Source organism: Tachysurus fulvidraco, chromosome 5, assembly GCF_022655615.1.
Source record: "Tachysurus fulvidraco isolate hzauxx_2018 chromosome 5, HZAU_PFXX_2.0, whole genome shotgun sequence".
Classification (NCBI taxonomy): Eukaryota; Metazoa; Chordata; class Actinopteri; order Siluriformes; family Bagridae; genus Tachysurus; species Tachysurus fulvidraco.
The window spans coordinates 5,177,871-5,200,869 of record NC_062522.1 but is presented as its reverse complement, the minus strand read 5'-3'; the positions used below and the strand labels follow the sequence as shown (position 1 = coordinate 5,200,869).

General features: G+C 43.2%; 1 protein-coding gene across 1 annotated transcript; it reads left to right on the top strand.

Moving 5' to 3' along the window:
* The first annotated feature begins 609 nt into the window (after nt 1-609).
* tlk1b (tousled-like kinase 1b) lies at nt 610-22,837 on the top strand. Its single transcript, XM_047813085.1, has 22 exons — nt 610-998; nt 5,116-5,233; nt 5,531-5,602; nt 5,733-5,771; nt 5,908-5,980; nt 6,641-6,684; nt 7,101-7,190; nt 7,291-7,377; nt 9,448-9,540; nt 9,697-9,807; nt 9,964-10,100; nt 10,243-10,431; nt 11,259-11,325; nt 12,114-12,211; nt 13,653-13,734; nt 14,726-14,817; nt 15,106-15,195; nt 17,357-17,526; nt 18,877-19,012; nt 19,169-19,280; nt 19,553-19,660; nt 20,112-22,837. The coding sequence occupies exons 2-22, from the start codon at nt 5,117-5,119 to the stop codon at nt 20,274-20,276; spliced, it is 2,172 nt and encodes a 723-aa protein (XP_047669041.1). The 5' UTR covers nt 610-998; nt 5,116; the 3' UTR covers nt 20,277-22,837.
* Nucleotides 22,838-22,999: the final 162 nt, after the last annotated feature.

Genomic DNA, 22,999 nt, shown 5'->3' with positions numbered 1-22,999 from the left:
TGTCCTGCACTGTCTTTTTGTCTCGTCCTGCATTGTTTGCACCAGGTTACACAGACAATACTTTATGTATCTAGGACTACTTACAAAGTCCTCGGCCCTGTCTTTGTTTTATGTAGCACCAAAATCCTGGAGAAACGTTGTCTCATGTCACTGTGTACTGCAACAGCTATACATGGTTGAAACGACAATAAAAGCTTCTTGACTTGAAACAAACAAACAAACAAACAAACAAACAAACAAACACGGAAGTAGGCGGGGCCTTTAATACCAAATGTAGGCTAGTTGTTCAGACATTAGTGAGTATGAAGTTTTTGTCACCTTACAGTTTAAACCCATCACACTCGCCTTAGACACCTTTTGTATATCTGATACCATTTTGTTGACATTTTTTATATTTAAAATAAACGGAAGTGAACGGGACAATGACAACTGTTTAATAACAGGCCATCTTTGTGTCTGGATCATTTTTTATATATTTAATCGGTTTCCGTCGCTGATCTTCATCAGTAAACAGAAAAACACATAAACGAACAAATTAAAATGAAACCGGAAGTCATTATAGTTTGGGGGACGGCTCAACACACGGTGCGCGTGCGTGAAACAGTGGCGCATGCGCAGTGCTTAACGGAGCAGGGACGCAGCTCGGGCTGTGACAGTGGGGCTTATTTGAGAGTGCATGAACCTGTGGCTATAGCGGATGTGTGCAGCGTGAAAGCGATGCGTTATAACAAGACATAAACGCTTCGTAGCGCACTGCGGAAGGTAAGGAAAAGAGATGTGAGCTGTCGTCATTCGGAATAACAACGCAGGAGATGTCGGAGGGCGGATTTGTACGGGATTGACTCGGTTTTTTCAGCCCGACTTCAGGGCTTTAATGAGTGTCCAAAGTGAGAGGAGCCTCTCTGGAAGTTTGGACGCAGCGCCATCTTTGGTCCCAGTTCTCCATCTGAGACCCCGGGCCTGTCTTTAACCACAAACATCTCGGATCTGACACACAGGTAATCACAGTGCACTTGTCACCTTTAAAGTTCATTTTCACCCCGAAAATTTTCAGCTCGATATTGACCAACTTTATTTGTTAAAGATTGTGACCCAAGGCGTGTAAAAGGCCTCGGACTGTGTGCTCCAGAATCCCCTGTTAGCTCACAAGCTAACGACATTTTACCTCAGGATTGTCGCGAGCCGTTTTAGCTTCAAACTCGACTTCCGGTTTCAGAAGTTGTGGTTTTTTTTCTTTTTTCCATTTAATCTTTTTTGTTCACCTTTTTAAATATATATACATGCATATAACAGATTCCTGTCGGATTAACGTCAATCTGTTCGCCTCTAGCCTGGTGTCAGTAACGTAATGACTTCACAAACGTAATTAAAACAACATTAGCATCCGAGCTAGTTAGTTTCACACAGAGCTGTGACGTCACTTTAACGGAAAACTTATATAAATATGAGAGATTTATTTATTTTTACTGTTGCTTTCTGGTTTTAAAACGTTTAATTCAGGCATGTAGACGTGACACAGATGTCATACAGATCCAGTCAGGTTTTAAACACTGAAGGTTAACCTTCTCCTCCTTTGCCTTGTCATGCCACAGCACGTCCATCACTACATTTCACCACAATTTAGAGCTCAGAGGCTTTTTTAAAGTCACCACAAGTCCAAACTCAACGTTCACACCTCATACCGGTTCGTTAGTGTCGTTAATGATGTTTGTATGATAGTGTAACTGAAATGAAATAAATACATATGCGATCTTTTGTTTTTGGAGATGAACTAAATGTTGAGTTTATTTTGATGACTCATCCTGTACTAAGATTGTGTTCATCCAATTAAATGCACTCTAGAGCGTAAAGTCCCGCCCACTGTGCTTGAGGTTTCTGGTATGAGCAGGTCTTTAACTGCAAAAATGGACCTTTTTGGCTGTATGCAGAGGTGGGAGTAAGGGCAAGTCACAAGTAAGTCTCAAGTCATGAGTGTCAAGTCGATTCTTTTTTTAAATATTTGTCAAGCGAGTCTCAAATTTGCGACTTAAGTCTGACTCGAGTCAAGTCGTGTCCCCCATCTCTGAATCATTTAATTCAAGTCCGAATCAAGTCTCAAGTCATGAATGTCAAGTCAAAGTCAAGTCGAGTCTTTTTTTATTATTTGTCAAGCAAGTCTCAAGTCTCAAATTTGTGACTTAAGTCTGACTCGAGTCAGGTCATATGACTCGTGTCCCCATCTCTGGCTGTATGTATGATTGTTTTTTTGTTTTTTTTATGTAACAGCCCTGTTCGATGCTACGGTGTATGTAATATTAACAGAACCGGTCTATATATAAGCCTCCACACCTTCATTAGTTATCTACTATACCGACCCTGGTATAAACTTTCTTTTCGAGTGAACCTACGAACGTTATGATCACATCCTCAGTGATGATTTATGATTGTGTTTGGATTTTGTACACAAAAGACACGCGTTCGTTACTCCAGTCTTCTGCTACTGTAGTTTTCAGAGCAGAACCCCTTCACAAATCTTATGTTGAGCTTTACATTCAGGACCATTTCTAGATGCTTTCATACAGAGTGCCTTAGATGATCTCATTTATACAGCAGAGGAGCTGAGGATTAAGGCTAGTTTCATGTCGACGCATTCCTTTCACGTAGCAGTTCAGTGTGATCTCCAAACCGCCTCGCGATGATAACGTAATGTCCAGTGAACCTCCAGTGATCCAGATGTGGTCATTTTGGCTTTTTGTTGCTCTCCAGGGCATATTGAGATGCTTTTGAGCATTCTCGACTGCAGGAATATAACCAATCCATCACCCCAACCATATTATACAGTGACAGAAGAAGCATACAACATTTTATAAAGCGAACTGTTACAGGCGTATGTTTTATAGAGCTGTTCCATCTAGTGCCAAAGATTACTCACTCCTGTTATGTATTCCCCAGAACTGTGCAGGTCAGGACAAGACGGTTATACCTGTTCTTATATATTTTATATATATTTTTTTGCTCTGGAATTGTGGAATGATGTAACTACTTGGTTTGTGTTCACGCCATGTTCTGATGTCAACGTTTGAAGAGAAACGATTCTATCTCATGACAGAAACATGGCTTTTGATCGTGTCTGAGACTCAGCAGCAGAAGCATGCTGGCACTTATCTGCCACTTGAGCCGTGTGTCTCGGCGGAGGAAGCCATTTTACATTTGGGATGCTGGAGCAGCGTATGTGTGACCTGCACGATGGCGTCACAATCAAATGATAGTCAAATCATTTTTCTTTCAATATCCAGACCGTGCTAATGTGTCATACGGTGATGCGTAACAATGTCACAACGTAAAAGAGAACAATGCGGCGGGTTCACAGCTGTGCCGAACTTTTAGAGACAACACTCATTTTGGACAAAGATAAGAGAAGTCTGTGGCAGCAGTTTGTCTTACTCCGTTTTAAAGGTGTGTTACGTGAGATAAGATTAGGTATTTAACAGTAAGACAGGGTCGATATTTAAAGTTTCCTGCCCGTATTTATGAAGCTCCACCCCAGCGGCGTGTGGAGTGTCTGTGAAATAAATAACTGAAAATAAGCTCATCCTAACAAGGGCTACCATTCTAGGCTGGAAGTCTGATTTCTTTCCGTGAAATAAACCACTATTCACTATTGCAAAGGCCACAACTTTTTTTGGGTGATTGACAAGCTGTCAGAACTCATCATTACGCACGTCTCTCACGTAAACGCACTCGTCCGGCCGATGCTGCACATCGACACACACCAGACGCCAACGAACGTATTGTTTTACAGAGTCTGTAGCTGGTCAGGCGTAGGTGAGATCCGTCTGCTTTATTAGCTGGTGTCTAGATTCCTTTGTATCCCTTTGTGGGCTTTTTTTGATAGAAGCATTGAAAACATAATAAGTACGCAGTTAACGCTTCTTTTTATTTATCTTTATTCATTTCAGTGTGAACAACTGGCTTATGAGAAGCCCTGTTTAAACTTGCTGTTTCCTCTTCATCCCACACGCAGTTGATCAGCCACGATGTGTTTGAGGTTATGAGGCTAATGTCGCTTATCCCACATTACACACTCGCCTCAGACTCTGTTTGGATCATTAATAAGACAATTCCACACAGTGCAGTCCAGTTTTTTGTTAAAAAAAATGTATTTCAAAAATAGGAAATTTATTCATAATGAATACTTTTTGTGTTCATTTGTTTTTTTCATGTTCTGTGGACGTCTTCCGTCACACAGCTCTTTCATTCCACGCCTCGTCCCTGAGTGTGACGCCGATGCTGTGACGTCAGTCTCTGAAAATGATTCAGCTTTAGTAAAGAGCTACGACTGTGTGACGTACTTCTGTATGTTTTTATAGATAAATGTGAGTCACACGACTGAGACAATGAGCTGCTCCACCGTGTTGTCTAGAGTCAGGACTTAACCAAGGACTTGTTTTACTGTAGGCCAACATCATTATTGATCATGTAACAGTTCAAAAAGATCGGTGTTCGTTCCGTAGTGCCATCTGTATCATGACAAAATGGCTACCATGTGCTGGTTGTCTGTCTGATTGACTGACTTACTGACTGACTGAGAAACAGAATTAGTTTGGCTTCAAACCCAGACACCTCCTGTTCTATCTCCAGAGACACACACACACACACACACACACACTCACATACTCTCTCACACACACACCAGTTATGGCACAGCTTCATGTTAAAAAGTGCTTGCAGCTAAAATGCTCTCAAGATGGAGGAAGGGTGTCAGCCAGGCACATATGAAGGTCAACAGACCCAGACAAACAGAGAGGTGGATGTAAAAAGAGAGAGTGACTGAAGGGATTAGTGGATGGCAAGGGAGAGAGAGGTGGATGGAGGTGAATGGACAGAAAGATGAAGGATGCAGGTAAATCAATAGTGTGAGAGAGACAGATGGAGAAACTCTGAAGAAATGTGAAGACAGGGAGACAGACAGATGGTTGAATAGAGAGAGAGGGAGAGAGAGAGAGAGAGAGAGAGTTCAACACACATGACTAACGTGTGCTCTGTCCATTTTTACGTAGTACCATTAAAGAGACGATTAGCCTAATACACTAACATAACCACGCTAAACTCCTGACTGTCTGTCTGTGTGATCAGGATGGAGGAGCTGCAGTCTCTGGACCCACGCAGACAAGAGCTGCTCGAGGCTCGGTTCATGGGGGCAGTAAGTGGCAGCACTGGGGGCAGCACAGGCAGCGCCAGCGGAGGAGCCAAGGTGTGCGATGCTGTGTTTCAACACAAACTCATGCACACACACTCAGGTTCTGTGTCCCAACCTAGTCTGATAGAGTACTTAACCTGCCCAAGTAGTACACTCTCTTCACCTCAGAATATTAGCTTGAGCCTATTGAAAAGGTTAAGGGTTACCATGACAACTGGCTAGTTCTCAGGGATCTGTCCCAAACGGTCCACTACTACTGTAGCACAGATACTAGACTTTGTAAATGCACACATCATGATTTATATTATGGCTTGCCTCCACTGAAGTGTCTGTGTGTGTTTGTGTGTTTAGGGCTTAATCAATAACGAATGCTCCAACCACAGTTTTGGCAGTCTGGGATCATCAAGCGACAAGGAGTCTGAGGTAAACACGTACACACACACACACACACACACACTCACTCAGTGTGTGTTTTTAGTGCTAACTGAAATCTTTTGTAAAATGTATTAACCGCTCAATTTTAAGCTTCACTCGTTCCTTCTCGTCACTGTAGAACTCTGACCTGAAGAGAGGAGGCTCTCCGGCATATTCCGTAAGCCACCTTGACATTTGTTTAAAATAGTAGTGCCTACTAATCCCCCTGTATACACACACACACACACACACACACACACACAGAGCTCAAGTGGATCATACAGTATATTTTAATATATTTGCTTTGTTTCTAGACACCTGAGAAGAAGCACTCAGAGACGACCAGGAGGAAGAGAAAAGCTGACAACCAATCAGAGAGCAGCCAAGGTGTGGCCTACTTCCTGGCTGATGAGAAATAATAACATGGTAGTTTGTTAATGAGTGAATAGTAAGCTAGCTTACTCTTTCACTGAATGAGCTAACCATCCTCTAACGCCGACTCTATTCATTTTCGTGTAATTTACTTTGGATCAACACACGCGGACTTACGATATCGTTTCTATGGTAATGACTTATATTTGGCGATTAAAATGTTGTTGAAATTATGAACAGATTTGGTGATAATCCGTGATGATATTTTGTCCTGCAAATGCCACATTAAAGACGGTCTTCATGTTAGTGTGTGGAATTAATTTAGAAAAATGTTGTATGTACGCAACGATACCGATCATCACACCGATCACGACAGCAGGACGTTTTAAAGAGAGAAAGGACTCGTCAATGTGCTGTGCATGAAATCGCTAAACATTACAGTTCGTCTGAGAGAGCAGACGGACACAGACGTTCGGGCTCCGATATGCTGTCGAGTGGATTCCCCTTTTAATCATCCAGATGTCCATAAGATTCATGAGCGTGTGAACAATACCGCTTGTGTAACAGACGTACGTGTGCACGTCTTTATAGGGTACATCGGCGTCCATCAGTAGTCGAAGTCTCAGACACGATGTTTTTTCTGCACTAACAGTTTGTCTTTTTTTTAATTTCCAGGGAAGTCTTCTGGCCGAGGAGCAAAGATCAGCGATTACTTCGATGTAAGTGTGTGTTTGTTTGTCAGCGTTTAATCTAATTAGGATTCAGTGTTACAGCGTTTAAGTTGCATGACTTTTTTTTATCGAAGACATGAGTTAGCAAACAAATGCAAAACTGTGGAATGTTAAGTTCTATTGAAACTTTTTATTTATTTATTTATTTATTTATTATTTACTACACTGTAACTTCGTTCTTCTCCACATAAAAGACTACAAGCGTGCTAGCTACATCTCTAGCACTGTAGACATTATCATGTGTCCTCGTCACCAGGACACGGTGTTTAATCTTTTGAAGAGCGAGCGTGTCAAAATAGTTCCTTTTCTCCGCATTTTGACACTGTACATGTTCTATATACACTCTATAAGGGACTGAAGCTCTTTGGGGGAAAAAAATAATCTGGTAAATCTTTATTCTACAGTTTCAGGCAGGAAACGGCTCCAGCCCCGTTCGAGGAATGCCGCCTGGTCTTCGTGCCCCTCACGGCTCTCATTCTGCCCCTGGTTCCATCGTAAGTGTTGAACAAGTCTATTCCTGCTGATGGGTGGGAAAAAAAATCATGAGCCATGTTGTGAATTTTACAGATTATATACGTATTTTTTGCTCGTCAGGTCCGACAGAACAGTTCCTCGCCCACCAGCTTGTGTTTCACAGATCACATGATGCAGCCGAAGCAGCTCAGTATCAGAAGTGTTCAGGTAACACACACACTCACACACACACACACTCCATAACCCAAAGATTTCTCAACTCACCCAGAATAGTAACAGTTCCCTCGGTTCTTCGTGACATCTCGCAGTCTTTCCCTCGCCCCCTCTCTCGCCCTGGATTGTTCATCCAGAATCTAAATCTCCGTCCAGACTTGTGTTCAAAGCTCTATACACATTGACTCATCATTAGCATCGGCTTGTATTTAAATTTGTTAGGGTTTGCTCGCTGGCGAGAAAGTACAGCTTCTGGGTTTTGCCATCTTTATGAGCTAATGAATCGGAGTTAATGAACCGACTTCCAAATGACACCACAACGGAAACGCTAAAGTGCGTACGAACAGCAGCTTTTTCCGATACATCGATGCTAAACTCCTGCGTCAACTATGACATCGAGGCCACTTGAGGGAGAGAAAATAAACTTTGCTTTCCTGGTGCAAAATAATAACAACAGAAGGAATAAGGAAAAAACACCACCTGTTAATTTGTAATAATATTCTTTGGGTACAGATGGTTATCGTGATTGAGCCTGTTGTATTGTTTTGACCTCTAGGGCTCCAGCTTCACTTCCTGTAAAGGTTGATTTTCTATTTCCAGTTAGTTACATGTAGGCTTTTAAAAGGTGGTTCCAGGACACATTCTGCAGTCATAACCTGCGTGTGATGCGTTCATGTGGTGCCATTTCAAAGTAAAGAGAGTTTAGCATCAGGTGACACTATTTGATTTGAGACTATTAAAATATTAAAACATTAGAGCACAATGAAATTCTTTCTTTGCATGTCCTAACTTTGGAGGTTGTGGTCAGAGCACAGGGTCAGAAGTGACACAGAGAAGGTTAAAGGTGGGGTCTTCGTGGTTTGAAAGCCAATGTTGACATTTGAAATCACCAAAACAAACACACCCCTAACCCAAATGGGTTCCACCCCTTATCGATTGCTCCGCCCACACATACATAAGTAACCCAGGAAACCAACGGAAAGAAACGTGTCTTTATCATATCTGAAGGGAAGAACAACACGATTGCAGATAAACAAACAAGCAAAAATGACCCACAAGCATAATCATGTAAAGGACAAAGGTATATATTAGTTCTGTGTAACAAAGCAAAACCAACGTTACTCACCTATCGAGAAGGAAAAAAGCGCCTCGGCGTCTTAAGTAAAGTTGAATTTCCCGAGTCAATAACTCTTGAGCTAAACGCTGTTACTACACAAAACGTGGCTGTAGCTGCCTCTCTACATTACTACGATAGAAAAGAGGTGTTATTTGTGTAGTAACAGCGTTTAGCTCAGGAGTTATTGACTCGGGAAACTCCAACCTGTGAATATGTGGCCAACTTCCTGCTCCTTCAGTTCTCTCCAGCGCTGGAAAGCTGATCCTATATTAACACGTCCTACTTCTTGCCTTATCGTAAGCCTTTCTTCTCTTTCTTTCTTTGTTTTTATCCTTCATGTCAATGTTAAAACCGCTTTCTGCTAATGTCACACATGCGCACTGTACACTCTCTCCACCGCATATTGACAAGACACGCCCCTTTCTGCTCATTGGCTACACGATTGTTTTGTATTTGTTTAGTTTGTCATTCCGACTCATTTTTTGAAGCATTTCTCAAAAATCGGAGACCCTACCTTTTAAGGGCCTTGCTCAAGGGCCCATCAGTGGTAGCTTTTCACCCCAGAGAGTTGAGCGCTTGAGCCACCGCTGCTCCTAAAGCTCGCTTCCTACATTAGATCATTACTAACGCTAACCTTGGTTACGTACAGCGATACCGACACACGTCATGACGACGATCGTCCCGATGGCAGAAAGATTAAAAACAGAAACCGAGTTTGTCAGCATGTTTAAACTAACCGTGCACAGAATTACTAAACATCATCGCAGAGATGTTTAGGCTCGAACGTCGACGCTGCTTTTACAGTCCTCCAGATTTACAGAAGATGCATAAGCCGGTATATGAAATTGCCAGTTGCCTAGGAGACGCATGAACAAACACACACGGTTCCAGTGAAGTATAGTTACCTAACAGCAAGAATTTTTTTGAATCTCTGTGTGTCTCTTTAGACCGATCTGACTCTGTTAAAGCTTGCTGCCCTCGAGAGCAATAAGAATCTGGATCTGGAGAAAAAGGAGGGCAGAATAGATGATCTGCTCAGGGTAAGAAGAACTGATCACACAGCTACACATTGAGCTCTGTTTCTAATAATCTTCCCTTTACGCGTTAAACTTCGAGCGCAGAATTAAACCTATCACTATGTTACGTCGGTGATGTCCGACTGCCGTCATTTTCTACGGTTTCTCTGGTCTCCTCAGGCTAACTGTGACCTGCGGAGACAGATCGAGGAACAACAGAAGCTGCTGGAAAGATATAAAGAGCGTCTGAACAAGTGCACCACCATGAGCAAAAAACTGCTCATTGAGAAGGTGTTTATTTACACCTATTTATCATTATTTCACTCTCGAGTACAAACTTGTATGCCATAAATGGAAGTCACTTCCTGAGATGTTGGAAACCTTCCTTTTCGAACAGTGTGAGTGTCTGTATTAGAAGCTTGACCCAGATGTTTTGCGTTCGATCAGAGCACTCAGGAGAAGCAGTCGTGCCGGGAGAAGAGCATGCAGGATCGCCTGCGTCTCGGACACTTCACAACGGTACGACACGGAGCGTCCTACACGGAGCAGTGGACCGACGGATACGCTTTCCAGAACCTGGTCAAGTAAGAAACATGCAAGAGGAATATAATGATACTCAGTGCTGGGATTGCTGACAGCTCTGTTTATTTAAGTATGTGTCATCAGTGGAAATTTGGTATGTAATGGAAAAAGTGTGTGTGTGTGTGTGTGTGTGTGTGTGCGTAGGCAGCAGGAGTGGGTGAACCAGCAGAGGGAAGATATTGAAAGGCAGCGGAAGCTTCTTGCAAAGCGGAAACCTCCCAACACAGCACCGTCTCAGAGCCCAGCGCCTTACAACGAGTCCAAACCCAGAAAGACCAAAGCCGTGAACGGAGCGGACAGCGACCCCTTCGTCAAACCCAGCCTACCTACACTGTACGCTCACTCTCACACACACTCTTACACACTCACTCGCACGCACTCTCTCACTCACTCACTCGCACGCACTCTCTCACTCACTCACTCGCACGCACTCTCTCACTCACTCACTCGCACGCACTCTCTCACTCACTCACTCGCACGCACTCTCTCACTCACTCACTCGCACGCACTCTCTCACTCACTCACTCGCACGCACGCACGCACTCTCTCACTCACTCACACGCACGCACGCATGCACTCTCTCCCTCACTCACACGCACGCACGCATGCACTCTCTCCCTCACTCACATGCACGCACGCATGCACTCTCTCCCTCACTCACACGCACGCACGCATGCACTCTCTCCCTCACTCACATGCACGCACGCATGCACTCTCTCCCTCACTCACATGCACGCACGCATGCACTCTCTCCCTCACTCACACGCACGCACGCATGCACTCTCTCCCTCACTCACACGCACGCACGCATGCACTCTCTCCCTCACTCACACGCACGCACGCATGCACTCTCTCCCTCACTCACATGCACGCACGCATGCACTCTCTCCCTCACTCACATGCACGCACGCATGCACTCTCTCCCTCACTCACATGCACGCACGCATGCACTCTCTCCCTCACTCACACGCACGCACGCATGCACTCTCTCCCTCACTCACATGCACGCACGCATGCACTCTCTCCCTCACTCGCCACTTTGATAAAATTAGCCATTAGTTATGGGGAACTAACTAAGAGTACATTATTCATTGTTCTAACGCACTTTTTCTACTTTTTTTTTTTTAACATTTCTTTTATCTTTTCCTTTTATTTTGCAGGTTGACTTTAGCAGAGTATCACGAACAGGAAGAAATCTTCAAACTGCGACTGGGCCATCTGAAAAAGGTCTCACACACACGCACATGCACATAGCTGTAGTTCTGGAGACATAATCAGTACTTTTATTATGGATTTACATTTTTGCATCTGGCACACTCTTTTACAGAGTCTTACACACAATATACACACACACACACACACACACACACACACAGTATACACACACAGTATACACACACACACAGTATACACACACAGTATACACACACACACACACAGTATACACACACAGTATACACACACACACACACAGTATACACACACACACACACAGTATACACACACACAGTATACACACACACACACAGTATACACACACACAGTATACACACACACACAGTATACACACACACACAGTATACACACACACACAGTATACACACACACACAGTATACACACACACACAGTATACACACACACGTACACGCACACACACACACGTACACGCACACACACACACGTACACGCACACACACGTACACGCACACACACACGTACACGCGCACACACACAGTATACGTACACGCACAGTATACACACACACTATACACACACACACACACACACACACACTATACACACACAGTATACACCTTTATACTGAGCAGTTGAGGGTCACAGGCCTTGCTCAGTGGTCCATTAGTGAGAGCTTAGCAGTGATGGGATTTGAACTTTTTGCAGTCTAGTTTTCTAACTGCTCGAGTTAATCTTTATTCGTCACACACAGACCCCATGTTCTTAGTAGTCCCACTGTTTACATGCGTGTTTAACTTTTGCATGGATATTAATGTAGGAGGAGGCGGAGATACAGGCTGAGCTGGAGCGTTTGGAGCGAGTGAGGAATCTTCACATCCGTGAGCTGAAGAGGATCAGTAACGAGGACAGCTCCTCGTGAGTCCTCTGCATTTTTTTTTCTCCTTTCTTCTTCCCAGACTCTCTGGTCTACACACTCATTCTGCACATGTTTCGAAAAACAGAAGCAGTAAGAATGACGTTAAGGAAAGTTTTACATAAATCAGTCATTTCCTGCTCTTCCTCTTTAGCCTGAGATTATCTTGTTTCTTAACAAGAAGTAATAACGTGGATGATGTTAGTCTGGCAGCTTAGAAAACCGTTTACATAGTGGAATATTATAAAGGGTTATGAAAACTAGACTTTCATGAATGTTTTTTTATTTGCAAATAACTTCTCGACCACAAGTGTAAACTTTATTAATATTTTAAAATCTGTTTACTGTCAAAGTGCAGAGAGAAAATTAGATTATAAATAATCTGTCTTGAAGTGGCGGTGCATCACAGAACCGTCCCATGGGCATCTGATTACAAACTAAACGGATCAAAGTCTGCTTTGCTTCTGCACACGTAGTTACCCAACAACCTGATCAACCTGTGACTGGTTTTATATACCTTTTATACAGGTAGCCTGTTTTCATGGCAGCTTTTGTGAAACTGATTTTTCTTCAAAATGTTAAAACAGTGACTTCAGGTGGTTATAAATCAATAGTAGTCATGTGGTGTGGTGTAGGGCTGGGCGATACAGCCGAAAACTGTATCACCATATCAGTGTTTCATATCGGTCGATATCGATAATTATTGATATTTTTATGACCCCTTTACAATAAGGACCAGGAGAAAAATATATTACATTTAAACATTTTTATTTTGAACTTAACCTCCTTCTGATCAGAATCCCCTCAGTTATTAATACAGAAATGTCAACAACCAGGAAACCTCAAATAATTATAAAGTAAACATAAGTCTAAAGTCACAATGAACACTTAAATATTATCTCTTAACACTTAAGGTGCAAAATGAAAGGAAATGTAAGAAATGCTTAATAAAGTGTAATAAAATAGTGCAAGGTGTTAAATATAAACATAGAGAAACGGTCTTGAACCGGTCTCGCTACGGCTCATTTTCTGCTCATCAGTCGCCGGTTACTGAAGAGGAATCCAGCAGACCAGCACGAGACAACGAAATGGTGCAACCAAACATGATACTGTTACATGATTGGCTGTTAGCGTGTCACTCCCTACGTTGCTAGGTTACCAGAGAGTGAGTGTCTTTGTGACCTCGGTTTTCTTCCGACGAAGAATAAAAAATATCAAACACGTTTTTTATTGATATCAATCACGTGACTATCGCGATACATATCATTATCGTTTCATCACCCAGCCCTAATGTGTGGTGTGTTTATTTCTTTTCTTTTTTTTAATCTTTATACTTTAATTACTCAGGACATGTGGGTTGGTAATAGAAGAGCAATGTGACTCCCTGCACTGGATCATTATGATTTCTGTCCCTTTTTAACCTGCTTATTTTGTGTTGTCTAGGTTTAAAGATCACCCCACACTCAATGACCGATACCTGCTCCTGCACCTGCTGGGCAGAGGAGGATTCAGTGAGGTTTATAAGGTAACTAGGTTTTCATATTCCTCAGAATCGGAGCACGATGGATCTGCGATTATTTGCCCTTTATACGTCTGGTGCACGTGTTTTGTGGAATCTAATCTTCGGCTAAAACACACACAGGTTACTTTACCTCCTGAATGAGTACAGACCCAAGTTCACAGTCACATAATCACTGCACAGCTCCAGTGCATCTAAGCTTGCACCAGATTCTACAGGTAGCATCTGGTCCTGTACTGGGGTGCGCTTCCTGCTCCGTGTGACCGGCTTCACATTACCTGTTTTTAATGAACAGAGTTCTATTTTGGACTAAACTGCCACAATGGGTAAGACTCCATGGATGGATGCTTGGTCATTGCACAGGGTACAAACTAAGTGTCCATCCTTATGGTGCATAAAGTGGTAAAAAAAAAAAGAAATAAAAGTATACATAAATATAATAGAGTATAAACATAAGTGGTCCACTGCTTGGGGAAATGGTGGGACATATGGTTAAGGCTCTGGATTGTTGATCGGGGTTCAAGGCCCAGCACAGCCAAGCTACCACAGTGGGGCCCTTGAGCAAGGCCCTCAACCCTCCCTGCTCCAGGAGCACTGTATCAGAGCTGCCCCTGCACTCTGACCCCAACCTTCTCAGTTGGGGTACTGTATGTGCAGAAAAGAATTCCACTGTGCTGTAATGTATATGTGGCGATAATAAAGGCTTCTATGCTCCTTGTTCTATTCTATACTATTTAGTTATGTTATCAGTATAATTATACTTGAAGTAAACATTATAATGTTCCCACCGCTGTGTGTGTGTGTGTGATGTTTCACATGGAGAAATTTTCTTTTTTAAAATGCCTTTTCTTCTCACACACACACGCCGCGTTCACATCGCTGTTGCTTTGCTGAAGTGAACTAAAACGGGTTTTCTTACGATACAATATGATCAATTCATAAGGAAACACCTGGTCACATGACAAACTGCTGACTTATTTCATGGTTTTTTTTTCAGGCCTTTGACCTGTTTGAGCAACGTTACGCAGCAGTGAAGATCCACCAACTCAATAAGAACTGGAGAGAGGAGAAGAAGGAGAACTATCACAAGTACGCACACTTTCAGATCCACTGATCACTGCTACACACACAGGCAGCGCATACAATCCCCTCGGCTCCTGCGGTGATCCCTGTTGTTTGGGAAGAGTGTAGATGACAAAATACACAGCAACACGTAGGCCACAGTCAGTAATTGTATAACCACCCGATACCCCGGCACAGAGTAGGTGTGCCTAGTTACCATGGTGACCGTACAAAATTTCCTGCTTTCACTTTGTCTCTGCTGGTCGATTTAGTTATTGATCGTAACCTTCACGTTTGTTTGTGCTCTTCCTGTAGACATGCATGTAGAGAATATCGAATCCACAAACAGCTGGACCATCCCAGAATAGTCAAACTGTACGACTACTTCTCCCTGGACACGGACACGTGAGTACCAGCAGCCGTCGTAATCGATCAAATCGTGCTTTAATAGCATCTGAAATATCACAATGTAGATGAAATTAGACCTGGAGTATTCATGCCGAATACAGCGAACGTTACTAATCTCCAGACTCGTTCAGCTTGACTTAACTACAGAGTACCAATCCTAACGTATTCTAGACTCTGTGACGGATGGGTGGCTTCCAATCGAAATGGAAAAAATGGCGTGTTTGTCAACGTCCACGAGATACCGTTCTGTTCACATGCAAATGCTGCACAATCTTCCCATTTCCTATATTTATTTTTCCTTTACACAATCCCATGATCTCTCTGTTTGCTTGGAGAGAAAAAAAATATACATGTACAAGATATAAACGCCGCATTACAGAACCAGATGTTTTGTCTGTACAGCTGTGAAACAGCGCTGTACGCTGTAGCGCCCCCTACTGGTGCTTAGTTTAGCTTAGTGAAGGTTAAGATTGCAAAGGGGCGGAAAGCTTCCGGTAAATTTCCAGAAACTTTCCATGGGAAATCTGGGGAATTTTGTAAATATAGGGAAATTTATATAAACTTGTATCATAAACAGACATGCATGACGTCTTAAAATGATGTCTTGACCGATTTAATTGTAAGTAGAGCTTTAATCGATTCTTTCATTGAGTAACACAAAAGCATAATAACCATTATTATGCCTGTAATAAACATAATAAACTTAATTGTAATAAACATGTTTCCATATGATTGCTGTAAAATGAAATGATCTGTGCATGTTGTAACACTCATAATTTAATGCTTATTAAGAGATAGTAAGGCAGTTAAGTTAATGGGTACCATTAAGAATGTAGAATAAGGTAATGCAGAATAAGGCAGTAATATGTGCTTAATAAGTACTAATAAATAGACAATATTCTATTAATATTCATGCTAATAAGCAACTAGTTAAATGAGCCTAAAATAGTGTTACTGTGCATGTTATGGAAGAATGCAAGTACCTGCAGGGGGTTTGGCCTCAATGGCCCTCCAGTAAGCAGTGTGCTGTGTGCAAGTGGCCGATTAATGCAGGGTACAAATTCAACTTAAAGTGCATTAAATCTTGTTGTTTTAAACAAAATTATGCTGCAAGATTGTTTTTTTAACTACATTTCAGTTCCTTGTTATAGGCAACTGTGCATTTTTCTTTTTTTTTTTTTTTTTGTTTTTTTTAATTCCCAGTCTATTCCCATATATTCCCGTTAATTCCCATGGAAAGTTTCCAGCCTTAATATTAATAATTCCCGGAATTTTGCAACCCTAGTGTTGGTCCCAGTGGTGTCATTGTTAATCCCTGTGTCAGACCACAAACATGGCTCAAAGGTCTGTCCTTATCCTTCCTTTATATGCTGCTTTTTATTCATTATATTAGCACCAAGATAACAGTAGTGCTCATTTACAACACGAGGCTCCTGCTGGAGTAGAACGCCTTCTATAAACGCACTCACGATAACACGGGCATGTAAAGCGACGGGTTTCCTCTCGTTATCAGTCATCAGTGAATATCAGAAAACAAGCAAGGCAAAATGCTAAGCCTTGGAAACCGACTCATAGCATCCTAAATATTATTCACATAGTACTTAGATTATGTCCCATAAAAATAACAATATAAAAGGGGTTTGCGGAAAGATATGTGGATTTATAGCTTACATACACTCCTCAAGCCGTCCTTGTGTATAAGAAGAAAAGACGAGACGTTATTTGGATCATAACATTTATTTATATGAGGGATTGATGTAGAAATGTAGAAGTGACTGATTCTAAAGATGAACTAAAATGGGGGAAGAAAAACCTTTCTTATTCTGGGGAGGAAAACAAAACAAAAATGAAAGTAGTTTATCCAAGTTGATTGACAGTCGATCTGTTTTGCTCAGTTTGTGTATTTCCACTAATCGTGAGTGATCGTGACTCTTTACATGAGTTAGGGGGATGATGTCCGCTAACTGGAGACTCAAGAATAGTCTAAATGTTCTTTTCTATCCGCGCTCCAGTTTATAAATATTTGCGGAAGAAGAAAGTCAGTGATGATGATGATGATCTTTAGATGTAGACCAGCTTTACTTTTACTTTATGATCGGTCCTGTATACACGAGTCATGTCCTGGGTGTTGACTGTGTCCTGTGCCGTGACGCTCCAGGTTCTGTACGGTGTTGGAGTTCTGTGAGGGGAACGATTTGGACTTCTATTTGAAGCAGCACAAGTTGATGACTGAGAAAGAAGCTCGTTCAATCGTCATGCAGATCGCCAACGCTCTCCGATACCTCAACGAGATCAAACCGCCAATCATTCACTACGACCTCAAACCAGGTGAGGCGTACGCTGCTATCAGGCCTCCTCTCTTCCCCTCTCTCCTCTCCTCTCTCCCCCCCCCCTCTCTCCTCTCCTCTATTCCCCTCTCTCTCCCCTCTCCTTTATTTCCCTCTCCCGCTCCTTTCTCTTTCCTCTATTCCTCTCCTCTCTTCCCCTCTCTCTCTCCTCTGCTCTCCTCTCCTCTCTTCCCCGCTCTCTCTCCTCTCCTCTCTTCCCCTCTCTCTCTCCTCTGCTCTCCTCTCCTCTCTTCCCCTCTCTCTCTCCTCTGCTCTCCTCTCCTCTCTTCCCCTCTCTCTCTCCTCTGCTCTCCTCTCCTCTCTTCCCCTCTCTCTCTCCTCTGCTCTCCTCTCCTCTCTTCCCCTCTCTCTCTCTCTTTCTCCTCTCCTCTCTTCCCCTCTCTCTCTCTCTTTCTCCTCTCCTCTCTTCCCCTCTCTCTCTCTCTTTCTCCTCTCCTCTCTTCCCCTCTCTCTCTCTCTTTCTCCTCTCTTCCCCCTCTCTCTCCTCTCCTCTGTTCCCCTCTCTCTCTCTCCTCTCCTCTGTTCCCCTCTCTCTCTCTCCTCTCCTCTGTTCCCCTCTCTCTCTCTCCTCTCCTCTCCTCTATTCCCCTCTCTCTCCTCTCTCTCCTCTCCTCTTCATTTCCCTCTCCCGCTGCTTTCTCTTTCATCTATTCTCCTCTCCTCTATTCCTCTCCTCTCCTCCTCCCCTATTTCCCTCTTCTTCTCCCTCTCCTCTCCTCTCCTCTATTCCCCTCTCCCCCTCCCCTATTTCCCTCTTCTTCTCCCTCTCCTCTCCTCTCTTCCCCTCTCTCTCTTTCTCCTCTCCTCTCTTCCCCTCTCTCTCTTTCTCCTCTCCTCTCTTCCCCTCTCTCTCTTTCTCCTCTCCTCTCTTCCCCTCTCTCTCTCTCTTTCTCCTCTCCTCTCTTCCCCTCTCTCTCTCTCTCTCTCTCCTCTCCTCTCTTCCCCTCTCTCTCTCTCCTCTCCTCTATTCCCCTCTCTCTCTCCTCTCCTCTCTCTCCTCTCCTCTCCTCTTCTTTATTTCCCTCTCCCGCTGCTTTCTCTTTCATCTATTCTCCTCTCCTCTATTCCTCTCCTCTCCTCCTCCCCTATTTCCCTCTTCTTCTCCCTCTCCTCTCCTCTCCTCTATTCCCCTCTCCCTCTCCCCTATTTCCCTCTTCTTCTCCCTCTCCTCTCCTCTCCTCTCCCTCTATTCCCCTCTCCCTCTCTCCCTGAACCCTATGGGCTTCCTGTATAAAATGTACATTAGTTTACTACTGAATAAATAAATGCAGTGTAGATGTTTACAGCTCTGTGACAGATCCAGTGTGTAATAAGTGAAATGTGCTCCCAGGTAACATCCTGCTGGTAGACGGTACTGCGTGCGGTGAGATCAAGATCACTGACTTCGGCCTGTCAAAGATCATGGACGATGATAACTACGGTGTGGACGGTATGGACCTTACCTCGCAGGGAGCAGGGACCTACTGGTGAGCCAGGTTCATCTGTACTCAGAGCTCCATTAGGATGGGTTTACTGAGATGATGAGAAGATAAATTAAAATCTGAGGAGCTGGAACACTACAGGAGAGCTGTGAGTGAAGGGATGTCGCTGGTTTCAGTGTCCGTTTGTTCTGATGTGTTTAGGTATTTACCGCCGGAGTGTTTTGTAGTCGGAAAAGAGCCGCCAAAGATCTCAAATAAAGTGGACGTCTGGTCTGTAGGCGTCATCTTCTTCCAGTGTCTGTATGGACGCAAGGTAACACACACGTGTACACACACACATCTAAACATCAAATAAATCACCTTGTTTATTTTTAAGTCATGTTACAGCTGTAGCTGGTTATATCATGTCATGTGTCCCTCTCTGAGCTAAATCATGAATAAAGATAAAGGTTAAACTAGAAGGCTGAAGGAAAACTGTAACGTTTTTAATTTATTTAAAAGTTGCAATTTGAACGTTGTGTGCTTGTGTGTGTCTGTGTGTGTGTGTGTGTGTGTGTGCGCGTGCGTGTCTGTGTGTCATCGCAGCCGTTTGGCCACAACCAGTCTCAGCAGGACATCCTCCAGGAGAACACCATCCTCAAAGCCACTGAAGTTCAGTTCCCTCCCAAACCTGTGGTCAGCAATGAAGCCAAGGTTTGCAAGCACGCACACACACGCACACACACGCACACACACACACGCACGCACGCACGTGCACATACACACGCACGTGCACATACACGCACACACGCGCACACACACACACACACACACATATACACATACACACACTAACATACAAATACACATACACACACGTGTGTGTGTATGTGTGTGTATATATATATATATATATATATATATATATATATACACACGCACCCACACATGTACACACACATGTACACACACACATATATGTGTGTGTGTATATATATATATATATATATATATATATATATATATATATATATATATACATACATACACACGTACCCACACACACACACACACACACACATCACTTTACACCTGTGGCAGCTCCTCAACTTGCTCTGTGTAATTTGTTGACTCCTCCTTCCTCTTGCTGGTTGTTTCTCCGTAGGCGTTTATCCGGCGCTGCCTGGCGTACAGAAAGGAGGACCGTTACGATGTGCACCAGCTCTGTAGCGACTCGTACCTGCTCCCTCACATCCGACGAGCCAATTCATCTGGGAATCTGCAGGCCACGCCCACTAGCCCCGCCTCCTCCTCGATCATCTCTTACTGATCTGTACAGCTTGAAAAGTGATTGACTTTTTGTTTTTGTTTTAAGCGACTGCCCTTGTGTGTAGGTGAAAGTGGGAGGAGTTTACTAGTCAGGAGGTGGGCCTAAAGACACATGGCAACAGTTGCCCTGGCAAAAGTGCACTTGATGGGATGTTGGGCACAGGTGGAAGATGAGAAAAAAAAACTTGAATACTAATGTCACAAGGTGGCTGGGTTATACACAAGTGTACAGGAGAGAGTGTGTGTGTGTGTGTGTGCGTGTGTGTGATGGGGAGGGCATTACACTCACAACCTTCAGTTATTACTTTCTCTTATCCCCTGCCGTGTGTGTTTGTGTATCAAATGCTGTTGGGAATGTGTGTGTGAGAGAGCAGGTTCAGGGTAAACTTGATTTCTTCAAATAGATATTTCCTGATCTACATTTTTTTGTAACCAGTTTTTGACCCCTGATGTCATCAGCGTGCATCAGAGTTTACACTGTTTCCTACTTCACTATCTAACGGTGCACTAACGTCAGGGTCTGATGTATTGAGCGCACAACGTTCATGACGACTCCATGTAGTCAACAGGCCATGAAGTACCATAATGCACTGCGTTGCGTTGGTTTGATTGGTTTACTTTCCCTGAGGGATACAGCCAGTTACTATGGAAACGTCTCTAATGTCGAATGCATGTGTATCGAAGGATTTCTGAGTTTCTCACCGCAGAAGCCCAGGTCCGGGGGGTGGAGCCGAATCTGATCCGTCTGTTCGGAGATCTGATCCTCAATACTTAACCCTAACCTACTCAACACATTAAATACACTTATACTGCCTGAAACACACTCCACTCCCTGGGTTTTGACTCCACCAGGGGCAGTAGGAGCTGGATCAGGTCCGACTCCACCCCACGGACCTACCCTGTGCCAGGAATTCAGTCGTTTCAGTTCACTATCATGGTGCTGTCTGTAGGGTAAGAAATCATGATCACGGAGCCATTTCACACACGGTGGAAGTGAAGTATTGTAGTCTGAACTGCCTCAAGTCACCCGAGCCAAATCATTAAACACTGATTCAGGTCATACAAATAAAATCAGGACTTTCTTCCCCCTTCTGTAAGCGCTTGGTTAGGTTTAAACGATCAAATATGTCCGGTCACTATTTGGTTTTGGTGTTAACTAAATTCTTTTGCTCTTTGTTATATCGCAGTGTTTCTACAGTAAGACAGCACTCGAAATCAGTCACGCAAATTATAACCTATAAATAATAAAGGTGTGAGAACGAGACAGAGTCTTACCAAAGCCGGCCTTATAGAGTGGGTTTTGTGGCATCCGAGCTTTCTGACTCGCACGATCTACACTCATAACCGTCTCGTTCTTCTCCAGTTCATCAGCTGAGTTTCAGGTTTTTTTTCTAACTAGCATGACGCAGTTGATTATTAGTAATATACAAAGCACGTTTCAGACGCAACTCCTTTGCATATGGCGACACCCACACAATCCATAAAAGGTGAACGGCAGAGACGTCTAGAAGTCTGAGCAAAGGCCGAAGGGCAGAAATGGAAGTTATTTCGACTCGCTGTCGTGCCAAAGAAAAAAAAGGACATTTATTTACTTCCTCCGTTTATATCACATTATTTCTTTGGTCATATTTGAATGGGTTTTCTTCACCTTTATAATTTATAAGCTTGTTATTGTTGTTATTCTTTAATTAATGGCAATAATATAAAACAGCTGTTTTCCCCCCAGATGTTTCGGACCATACTGTTAGACTCTGACCTTGTGAGCTAGTGTACAGGTGTTTTTGATCAACTCTAAAACTCTTCTGTAAGTCACTTTGGAGTAACGTAATAAAAATAAGCGATTTACAACTCGAAATAGACATAATAGATACACTTTTTTTTATAGGTCTTCGTAGGTGCGGCCTTTAGCCCAGAGTTTAGAATAGACATGCTTATTTTCTGTTCATTTCACCCCATAGTAAACACAGGAACTGAAAAATGTTGTGACTATCAGCTCTGTGAACCGATGTGTGTGAGGAGCCACGTGCACACGCTGATGACATCAGGCGGCAGGGATCGGTTCAAATGAATGTCACACAAGGGTCATGTTTTATAACTAATCAACGGTGTTCTCAGCAGGTCCAGGATTTCTGTCGGACCGTCTCTCACCGCTCCTGAAGCAATGTTCACGTTGCTGCTACTCAGTGTTGCTTTTTAGTTTTCAGTTAGGCTTCTGTTTTTTTTTTTTGTGTGTGTACTGTAAAATTAAGAAGAGATGTCATATATGGAAAGTTTATTTGCCAGGAAATTCGCAGCATGTTGATACAATACTTTTTGTCAGGTGTGTGAGATGTGTGTGTGTGTGTGTAAAACAACTTAAGCTAACTAACGGAAGGTGGCCCTGACTCCACCCTTGAATTGCTGAGCAGTCTGCGATCAGTGAGAGCAGTGCTCGGTCAGCTTTCTTCTCCCCTTTTCTCTCTCTCTCTCAGCCCCTATCTGTGATCTGTCTCTAAAAATGCTGCTGCCGTTGTAGGGAATGTAGCCAAAAGAGAAATAAAAATTCCTAAAGCTATTTTAATACACCTGTTTTGGATGCTTTTATTGGCTGACAAACGTAACACCATGCCCATGCGGTTACCCGTGAGGAAACGGTTCAAGATACACATCAGTATACAGACGCCTCACTAAGCTCGAGGGATTTTGGCGAGATTTTAAAAGAAAAAAATTATATAAAATGGCAGA